The sequence below is a fragment of the Trichechus manatus genome, unplaced genomic scaffold, assembly GCF_000243295.1.
Source record: "Trichechus manatus latirostris isolate Lorelei unplaced genomic scaffold, TriManLat1.0 scaffold00010, whole genome shotgun sequence".
NCBI classification, from domain to species: domain Eukaryota; kingdom Metazoa; phylum Chordata; class Mammalia; order Sirenia; family Trichechidae; genus Trichechus; species Trichechus manatus.
This window is the reverse complement of record NW_004443946.1, coordinates 20,036,032-20,046,960: the sequence shown is the minus strand read 5'-3', so window position 1 is coordinate 20,046,960 and position 10,929 is coordinate 20,036,032. Positions and strand designations below refer to the sequence as shown.

At 43.5% G+C, this 10,929-nt stretch overlaps 1 protein-coding gene across 1 annotated transcript in view; it reads left to right on the top strand.

Moving 5' to 3' along the window:
* ZFYVE26 (zinc finger FYVE-type containing 26) overlaps positions 1–10,929 on the top strand; it is an 88,982-nt gene that overhangs the window by 29,639 nt on the left and 48,414 nt on the right. Inside the window, exons 17-22 of the mRNA XM_023726312.1 lie at positions 2,008–2,127; positions 2,218–2,382; positions 3,184–3,402; positions 6,616–6,718; positions 7,510–8,255; positions 9,922–10,118. Of these exons, the coding sequence (XP_023582080.1) occupies positions 2,008–2,127; positions 2,218–2,382; positions 3,184–3,402; positions 6,616–6,718; positions 7,510–8,255; positions 9,922–10,118 (1,550 nt within the window). The remainder of the gene's footprint in view (positions 1–2,007; positions 2,128–2,217; positions 2,383–3,183; positions 3,403–6,615; positions 6,719–7,509; positions 8,256–9,921; positions 10,119–10,929) is intronic.

Genomic DNA, 10,929 nt, shown 5'->3' with positions numbered 1-10,929 from the left:
TTCAGTATTCTTCACCAACACCATAATTCAAAGGCATCAATTCTTTTTCGGTCTTCCTTAGTCATTGTCCAGCTTTTGCATGTATGTGAAGCAATTGAAAATACCATGATTTGAATCAGGCACACCTTAGTCCCCAAAATGACATCTTTGCTTTTTAACACTTTTAAGAGATCTTTTGCAGCAGATTTGCCCAATGCGGTACATCATTTGATTTCTTGACTGCTGCTCCTGTAGGTGTTGATTGTGGATCCAAGTAAAATGAAATCCTTTACAATTTCAGTATTTTCTCTGTTTATCATGATGTTGCTTATTGGCCCAGTTGTAAGGATTTTTGTTTTTCTTACGTTGATGTATAATCAGTGCTGAAGGCTATAGTCTTTGGTCTTCATCAGTAGGTGCTTCAAGTCCTCTTCACTTTTAGCAAGCAAGGTTGTGTCATCTGCATATCGCAGGTTGTTAATGAGTCTTCCTCCAATCCTGATGCCATGTTCTTCTTCATATAGCCCGGCTTCTCAGATTACTTGCTAAGATTACCGATTAAATAAGTGTGGGGAAAGGATACAACCCTGACACACACCTTTTCTGACTTTAAACCACTCAGTATCCCCTTGTTCTGTTTGAACAGCTGTCTCTTGTACAGGTTCTGCATAAGCACAATTAAATGTTTTGGAATTCCCATTCTTCACAATATTATCCATAATTTGTTATGATCCCCCAGTTGAATGCCTTTGCATAGTCAATAAAACACAGGTAAGTATTTTTCTGGTATTGTCTGCTTTCAGTCAAGACCCATCTGAGATCAGCAATGATGTCTCCTTCTGAATCGTATTGAATTTCTGGCAGTTCTCTGTCAATGTACTGCTGCAACTGTTTTTGAATTATCCTCAGCAAAATTTATTTGAGTGTGGTATTAATGCTATTCGATAATTTCCGCATTCCAACAGAATTTTCACATAGTCCTTCTAAAAAAGTATACTATGGCATATACAATGCTGTTTTTATCCAACAATTTCCATCCCTCTCACCTAGTACTATATTCTGTAACGGAGGGAGATATTATTCAAGATGTTAATAGCTGAAACAGTTTCATGTCAATCAATTAGGAATTTATTGTCTAAATACCTTATTTATTGCCTGTCTTAGTTACCTAGTGCTGCCATAACAGAAATACCACAATTGGGTGGCTTTAAATAACAGAAATTTATTTTTTTTGTAGTTGTGGAGGCTGAAAGTCCAAATCAGGGCCTCAGCCATGTTGATTGATTCTTTGAACCTCCCTCCTAGTTTCTGATGTCTGTTGGAAATTCTTGGTGTTCTTTGCTTGTAGACAGGTCCTCAGTTGGCATCTGTCTTCCCCTCTGTATGTGTGTCTCTGTGACTGTTTTGCTGTCTTTATAAGACACCATTCAGAAGTGATAAGGTTTAGGACCCAATCTACTTTGGTATGACCTCATTAACATAACAAAAGAAAAATCCTATTTCTCAACAGGATTGCATCCACAGATACAGGAGCCTTCAATACATATTTTTCAGGGACACAATTTAATCCATTACAAGTACCCAGTGTGTTTCCAGATGATCCCAAGTATATGGGTGTACAGGAAAGGTATGAAGACTAATCCCTACTTACAAAGTTCTTTATAGTCTAATCAGGATGTCCAGATACCACTCAAAGAATTAAGGAAGATAGATATGATCCCAGTTCAAGTTCATGGCTGAGGGCAGTACCAAGACAAGTCTGCAAGAAGTGTCCAGTTGGCTTGGGGCAGCAATTCCATAGGAGTGCAGGGGATACTGGATCTGCCCCTGTTGACAGCTGAGGCATCTTGCTGGAGCTAGCCCTGGAACCTCAGGCATGAAATAAACCAGGTATGCTGGTTGCCACCCAAATGGCACAGCATATATTTCCGCCTCAGTATTGGAGAATATAAAATTATGCAGGTAAATACTGAGTTTCAGTCTCCAAAAGTACCTTATTTCTGCATTCCTTCCTTCGTCTGTTTCCAGGTCGACGGCCAGACCATGTACTGCTCAACGCTGATGGCATTCGAGGATTTCCAGGTGTTCTTCAGCAAATCAGCAAGCTTCTCAATTATTCGCTTATGTCAGCAGGACAAACTAAATCAGGTGAGTTGCTTTTTCTCCCTTTTATTTTCATCTGGATTTGGAGCATTCAGTCAGCATCAGGCTTCACTTTTTCTCATTTGCTTTCCATAGAGAATGTAGAAGAAAAAGGAGGAGGGCCTCCACGGTACAGCATCGCTGAGCTTCTCCAGATGTGCTGGCCCAGCCTAACCGAGGACTGTGTTGCCAGCCAAGTCATCCTCTCCCAACAGCTCGAGCAGGTCCTTCAGTCACTGAGAGAAGCACTAGAGCTGCCAGGTATGGGGCCCCGTCCACTCAGGAGCATATGAGGGCTGACATGGGGAGAGGAAGCAGCTGAGAGGGGAGGAGCACTTTGGAGCAGAGGCTTAGGACTCCACTGGGCTCTACCCATCCTTTAGTGAGCAGGGCCTGTCTCATAACTTGCTCCCCATCTGTTCCCCTGCCTCTCAGGTGGAAGGATGTTCATACTCCATTAGCCAATACGTTTTTCTCATTCCTAATAAGAAATATACTGAGCAGATACTCAGTAAATATTGATCAATCCTTCCCAAAAGATAATTGTGCTCTTCATAAAACCTGTTTCACCCCTGAGACACTGAGGTGAAAGCAGAACTATAGTTGGGTGCCATGGAGTTGATTTCTGACTCATAGCAACCCCATGTGACAGAGTAGAACTGCTCCATAGGGTTTTCTAGGCTGTAATCTTTATGGGAGCAGATCGCCAGGTCTTCCTCCCACGGAGCCACTGGGTGAGTTCGAACTGCCAACCTTTTGGTTAGCAGCCAAGCACTTAACCGTTTGCCACCAGGGCTCCTTGAAAGCAGAGCTATACTCGCCCAGATTTCTCTAGACTCATACTGTTCCTGGCTGAGAATTGCTTGCATAGGTGACCATGTTAGGATGTAATATCTGCCTTGTAAGTAGAGGGCTCAGGCTACAGAATGCCCTCATGCAGTGTACGGGAGGTCCTCATACAGTGTACGGGAGGCCCAGTTCACATGATGTGTCAGAAATTGATCCAAAGCTGGATGCACAGACTAAAGCCTGCATCCCTTTTCCCACCACAACTCCTCTCAGAGCCCAAGAGTACTCCACTCTCTTCCCTGGTGGAGCAGGCGGCCCAGAAAGTTCCTGAGGCAGAGGCCCACCCTGTGCACATCCAGACTCAGCTCCTCCAGAAGAGTCTAGACAAACAGACGCCAGCAGGCGGCAGGCAGGCTGACTACGTGGGAACCTTCTTCAGTTACTGTAGCACTCTGGCTGCGGTTCTCCTGCGCAGTTTGAGCACTGAGCTTGGTAAGTAGCAAGAAGGAGGAAGTGGAATCATGACTGTCCTGCCCATTTTAGGGACAGAGTTTAGTGCAAGGAAGAGGCAAGGTGCTAGATTAAGAGGTTCTCAGGGATAGCAAGAACTAGGAGCACTAGATTTGTAAGGTCCTCCCCACTTTTCATCTTTGTCTATTTTGTTTATCTTTGTTTCCCCAATACCTAGTACAGTTGTACAGCATATAGCGGGAATACAATACATTTTGATAGAGACCGTCTCAAGAACAGATTTGACCCATCGAACACTAATGACAAAAGATGAGATGAGTTGTGGAAGGACATCATATGTGAAGAAAGCAAAATGTCATTAAGAAGACAGGAAAGAAAGAAATGACCAAACTGGATGTCAGAAGAGACTCTGAAACTTGCTCTTGAATGTAGAGTAGCTAAAGTGTATGGAAGAAATGATGAAGTAAAAGAGCTGAACAGAAGATTTCAAAGGGCAGCTCAGGAAGACAGTTAAGTATTATGATGAAATGTGCAAAGACCTGGAGTTAGAAAACCAAAAGGGAAGAACACACGGCATTTGTCAAGCTGAAAAAACTGAAGAAAAAAATCCAAGCCTCGAGTTGCAATATTGAAGGACTCTACAGGGAAAATATTGAACGATGCAGGAAACATCAAAAGAAGACAGAAGTAATATACACAGTCACTGTACCAAAAAGAATTGGTTGACATTCATCCATTTCAGGAGGTAGCATATGATCAAGAACTAATGGTACTGAAAGAAGTCCAAGCTGCACTGAAGGGAATAGCGAAGAAAAAAGCTCCGGGAATTGACAGAATACCAATTACGATGATTCAATAAATGGATGTAGCACTAGTTGTGCTCACTCGCCTATGTCAAGAAATTTGGAGGACAGCTTCCTGGCCAACCGACTGGAAGAGAACCATATTTTGTGCCCATTCCAAAGACAAGTGAGCCAACAGAATGCAGAAATTATTGAACAATATCATTAATATCACATACAAGTTAAAGTTTGCTGAAGATCATGAAAAAGCGGTTGCAGCAATATGTTGAAAGGGAACTGCCAGAAGTTCAACCGGAATTCAGAAGAGGACATGAAACAAGGATACCATTGCTGATGTCAGATGGCTCTTGGCTGAAAGCAGAGAATACCAGAAAGATATTTACCTGTGTTTTATTGATTATGCAGAGGCATTCGGCTGTGTGGATCATAACAAATTATGGATAACATTGCAAAGAATGGGAATTCCAAAACATTTAATTGTGCTCATGCAGAACCTGTACATAGACCAAGAGGCAGTCATTCTAACAGAACAAGGGGATACTGCATGGTTTAAAATCAGAAGAGATGTGTGTCAGGGTTGTGTCCTTTCACCATAGTTATTCAACCTGTATGCGGACTAAATAATCTGAGAAGCTGGACTATATGAAGAATGTGGTATCAGGATTGGAGGAAGACTCATTAACAACCTGCAATATGAAGATCACATAACCTTTCCTGCAGAAAGCGAAGAGGACTTGAAGCACTTACTGATGAAGATCAAAGACTACAGCCTTCAGTATGGACTACACATCAACATAAGGAAAACAAAATTCCTCACAACTGGACCAATAAGCAACATCATGATAAACAGAGAAAATATTGAAGTTGTCAAGGATTTCATTTTGGACCCACAATCAGTGCCCATGGAAGCAGCAGTCAAGAAATCAAACAACATATTGCATTGGGCAAATCTTCAAAAGACCTCTTTAGAGTGTTAAAAAGCAAAGATGTCAGTTTGAGGACTAGAGTGCGCCTGACCCGAGCCATGGTATTTTCAATAGCTTCATACGCATGTGTAAAGCTGGACAATAAGGAAAATTGAAGAACTGATTCCCTTGAATTACGGTGTTGGCAAAGAATGTTGAAATATATCATCGACTGCCAGAAGAACAAACAGATCTGTCTTGGAAGAAGTACAGCCAGAATGCTTCTTAGAAGTAAGGATGGCGAGACTTCATCTCATATACTTTGCGCATATTAATTACCAGGAGGGACCAGTCCCTGGAGACGGACATCATGCTTAGTAAAGTAGAGGGTCAGCAAAAAAGGGGAAGACCCTCAACAAGATAGATTGACACAGTGCTGCAGCAATGGGCTCAAGCATAACAACAATTGTAAGGATGGCACAGGGCTGGGCAGTGTTTTGTTCTGTTGTACATAGGGTCGCTATGAATCAGAACCAGTGGACGGTATGTAACAACAACGACTCAAAAATATCTTTCTCAGTGAAGAAAACCAAAGACACAAGGGAAAGATTATTCCAAAGGACTAATGGACTACAACTACCACTACCTTCACCAAACTGAGTCCAGCACAACTAGATGGTGCCCAGCTACCACCACTGACTACTCTGACAGGGATCACAATAGAGGGTCCCTGACAGAGCTGGAGAAAAATGTAGGTTAAAATTCTAACTCACAAAAAAAGACCAGACTTATTGGCCTGACAGAGACTGGAGAAACCCCGAGAGTATGGCCCCCGGACACCCTTTTAGCTCAGTAATGAAGTCACTCCTGAAGTTCATGCTTCAGCCAAAGATTAGACAGGCCCAGAAAACAAAACAAGACTAAATGGGCACACCAGCCCAGGGGCAGGGACTAGAAGGCAGGAGGGGACAGGAAGGCTGGTAATAGGGAACCCAAGGTGGAGAAGGGAGAGTGTTGACATGTTGGGGGATTGTTAACCAATGTCACAAAACAGTATGTGTTCTAATTGTTTAATGAGAAACTAGTTTCTTCTGTAAACCTTCATCTAAAGTATAGTAAAATACATATATATACATATATATCTCAGATTTTCAATCCATTGTGGATCTGAGGACCCAGCAGACAAATCAAGTATCTGATATGGGTACCAGATTCTTTCTTGAGTTCCCAGAGTGAGGATTGCATGACCTTCAGTCAGGTTGAAGCGAATAGGAGTGAATTGTCTGTGGCTACATTATTTGCCCGCTGAAGTTCGTCTGTGGTTGGAAGTCTTTAGAGCAGTGGTAAGGCATAAATAAACTTGTGGTCAGGGTCATGTTGAGAATACCCTTTACCTAGAATGGATCAATGATGGGCTCTCAATATAGTCTTCATTCTGACACCGCTTTTTTATTGATTCTGGAAAACATAGCTTTGAACTCTTGCCGTCAGTGGTGCAACCAGTGGTCACTTCTTTACCTTTGCAGATCATGTGGCAGTCAAGGTAGGAAATCCCTTTGTTCTCCTGCAGCAGAGCTCTTCCCAACTGGTATCACACCTCCTGCTTGAGAGACAAGTTCCCCCAGACAGGTAGGAACCACCCCTGTGGTTATCAACTATGCCTCCCTGACTGTTCCATCAAAGACATCAAGGCCTCAGTGGAACGGTGCTTGGATGTGGGGATTTCTTCCAGAATTTGCATTTTATCTTACATGGCTATGTTAAACTTCTTTCTCTTGCCATCTCTAACATTCATAGTAACATTCTCTCCTGGCAAAAAATCCAAAATTTTGGTTATACATTTGCTGGCTACGCTGTGGGAAAACAAACATCCTTATAGTTTGCTGGTGGGACGTAAATTGCTACAGCCCCTGCGGGAAGGCAGGTTGTCAATATCTATTTAAATTATGAATTCATAGACTCTTTGACCTAACAATCCATTTTGGGGAATTTATCCTGCAGCTTTATTATGCATATGCAAAATGATGTATACGCAAAGTTCTTATGTTACAGCCTTGTATACAATAGCAAAAGATAAGAATAATCCATTGTTCACTAATAGGAGACTAGTTAAATTATGGTTCATCCACATAATGCAATACTATGTAGCTGTAAAAAAAACTGAGAGGCCTTTCTGTGGAGGAATATGGACAAGTCTCTCAAATATGTTATAATGTTATTAAATGAAAAAGCAAGGGGCAGGGCAGTGTGTCAAATAGACTATCTTTTGTATTTTAAAAAAGAGACAGAGTGGGAAACAGTTAAGAACCTGCATTTACATTTGCTTGCACAAACATAAAGAAATTCCAAGCAGGTACATAGGATTTGGTGATAGTATCGATGCACTGAGACTCTGCATGCTCTCTGCTGTCTTCCTCCAGGCTGGCAGCCCTTCTGGCCCAGGAAGGTCTCGGCCTGAGTGTGCCACAGGTCATCGTCAACTGCTGCTGCGAGCCCCTTTCCCTTTGCTCTTCCCGGCAAAACCAGCAGACATCGTCCCTTCTGACCCACCTGGGCATCCTGGCCCAGCTGCATACCTCCCACTGCCTGGATGGCCTCCCACATTCTACGCCGACCTCCCCAAGGCCATCTGAGAATCCCATATTGGAGGAAAAGCCCCACTTATCCCCAAGGAATTCGTCTCCTGCAGCCCTCACCTCCTCTGCCTTGGCCTTCCTGAAATCCCGCTCAAAGCTGCTGGCTACAGTGGCCTGTCTGGGGGCTTTCCAGGGGGCAAAGGCTACCAAGCCCATCTTGTCATGGAAGGAGCTTCGTGGCCGCAGAGAGGTGCCTCTGACTGCAGAGCAGGTAGCCCGGGAGTGTGAGCACCTCCTGGAGCAGTTCCCTGCACTTGAGGCCTCCCTCCTGGCTGCCTGGAAGCCCCTCCAAGGCTCCTCTAAACAGGGGCAGAGTCTGGCAGCGAGTCTCTGTGGTCGAGCCTGTCTCTCCACTGTCCTCCTGGGCCTACATTCTCCCATTGCCCTGGATGTGCTGACTGAGGCCTTTGAGGAAGCACTGGTGGCCAGAGATTGGCTCCGGGCCCTTGAGCTCACTGACGAGTATGGGAGAGACATGGACGAGTTGAGCAGCATAAAGGATGCAGTCCTGAGCCGTGCTGCAGCATGTGGTGAGCAAAAGCTATGCTTCCCTTTCACTAGTGCTAACAGGAATATTTAGTGTTCACCAAGTGTTTGCCACTTGCAGGCACTGGGCTCTGTGCTTTCATGCATAATCTTGTGTAATCCTCACAACAGCTCTAGAGAACCGAGGGGAGTCTGAGGCTCAGAGAGATTAGGAAACTTGTCCAGGAGAGTAAGTGGTGGAGAGAGCTAAGAACTCAAGTCTGTCTGACTTTAGAACGGACACTCATAACCAGTATTCTCAACCCTGCATATCAGAATCACTGTGAAATTTTAAAAACTACAAATATCTGGGCTTAACCCCCAGAGGCCCAGGATGGGGTTCAGGCAAGTGTTTACTTTAAAACAGGTGTCAGCAAACTTTCTATAAAGGGCTTTGCAGGCCATCCGGTCTCAGTTGCAAATAAGCAACTCTGCCATTAGAGCATAAAAGTAGCCATCAATGATGCATAAACAAATGAGCATGACTATATTCCAATACAACTTTATTTATAAAAACAGACTGTTGACCTGTTTGATGACCCCTACTTATAAAGCACCCCAGGAGATTTATGTGTAGCCAGAGTTGAGAGCCACTGGGGGATCAGGAATCCAGGTGTGCTGTAGGGAATGGCTTATTGGTAGGAAGATTGGCTGCAGTTTAGAAAGATGAAAATCCTTCCTTGAGAATGTAGAGGAATCTGCTCTCTGGCTGTATGATCTTAATTGCTTGGAGTCTATTTTTCAGATCTGTGAAATGGGTGTCAGAGAGAGAGATCTACTAAGTAATAATGATAGAGGATATCCAGGGAATGAAACTATTTTACCTGAAATAAGGAGCCCTGGTGGTGCAGTGGTTAAAACACTCAGCTGCTAACCAAAAGGTCGGCGGTTCAAACACACCAGCCACTCCACAGGAGAAAGATGTGGCAGTTTGCGTCCGTAAAGGTTTATAGCCATGGGAACCCTATGGGGCAGTTCTACTCTGCCCTGTAGGGTTGCTATGAGTCAGAATCGACTTAATGGCAGTGGGTTTGGTTTGGCTTACCTGAACTTAACTTCCAAGTAGTGGAATGGAAATTTCAGGGAAAGCTAAAACTTCCATGGATAAGTTGAGCCTGAAACAGTGCTATATGTGCAGCATGGCAAAACTTGGAAGGCTTCACCTTTTCCTCTCCTTCCTTCCTTCCTTCCCCCTTCTCTCCCTCCCTCCCTTCTTCCCTCCTCCCTCCCTCCCCCCCTTCCTTTTTCTTTTTTCCTTCCATTCCTCTCTCCCTTCTGAACATCGCATGACTATGATTAGGTTTGCATAAAGGGAAGCATAGGGTATATCATTTTTCCTCATATATAATGTTTCCTAGTGTAAAACTGGAGTCATGATGGCATAGTGGTTAAGAACTCGGCTGCTAATCAAAAGGTCAGCAGTTCAATCCACCGGCCGTTCCTTGGAAACCCTATGGGGCAGTTCTACTCTGTCCTATAGGGTCTCTATGAGTCAGAATTGACTGAACAGCAACAGGTTAGTGTAAAACTAGTTAAGGTCAGATAGATCTTAAGGATCCTCCATCTCCTGTTCTATGAAATTGAACAAAACTCTTTTCTCGAGAAGTAGCTTGGACTCTTGAGGTGTTCCAGTGCCAGTTTGCTGCCTCTGGGCATCTTTTTGTCTCGTAGACAAAGAAGGTTGGCAATACCTGTTTGCCGTGAAGGATGCATCTCTGAGAAGTCAGCTGACCCTACAGTTTGTGGACAGGTGGCCCCTGGAGTGGTGCCTGGAGATCCTGGCCTACTGCATTTCTGACCCCACTGTCCAGGAAGGACTGAAGTGTGAGCTGCAGAGAAAGCTGGCAGAGCTGCGGGTGTATCAGAAGGTATCCCTCCTGGCATCAAGAGAAAGGAAATAGGCTTCTCCCCCTATTGCCAACTCCAGCCTATTCTCAGATGATGGGAGATTTTAAGAAACACAAAACCTGTAGTTAGCTTTTGCTCTACATCTGGCTTCTGTTCCTAAATGAACAGCAAGGTGGTCTCCTCTCTGGTTCCTGGCTTATGTCAGCCTTTCATTTTAAGGAAGGCTGTTTTATTTACTCCCATAATTTTAAATACATATGTATCAAACAAGGATAAGAATAATAACACAATTAACATTGGAATGGTGCTTTACATCCACAAAGTCTTTCATATGGTATATTTTACCTTTGTGTATGTTTTATGTATATTATGTCCTTTTTTTAAAAGATTACTTTAAATGTCAGCTAAATTTCAAGAGCCATTTTGAAAGGATACCTGAAAGTGACAGTTTAAGAAATGAAAGATTCTCGTGGAATATGTGTTACATTCAACATCAAGAAGCTTAAGGAGACAGTTTTAGGGGTACAGCTATAAAACAAGTATAAAATATATGCTAATTGCTCTATCTGTACTTAGATCAGTCTAGAGCCCCACAAGGGAAAGTGAAAATGTCAGGGAGGATTTTCTTTTCACTTCTCCTCAGCTCTTTTCCTGAAATGCTGCACAAAAGGTGATCGTACAGAGCATTCAAGCCAAAATATCTTGGGCAAAGTTTTGAGATGAAGGGACATGGAACAGTAACCCCAGAAGGATTGAACAAGCTGGGAGTCACAGAAGCTTCCAAGAATTGTCCTAACAAGTGAAAGGCCCCAATCCTAGCCTCCCCACTCA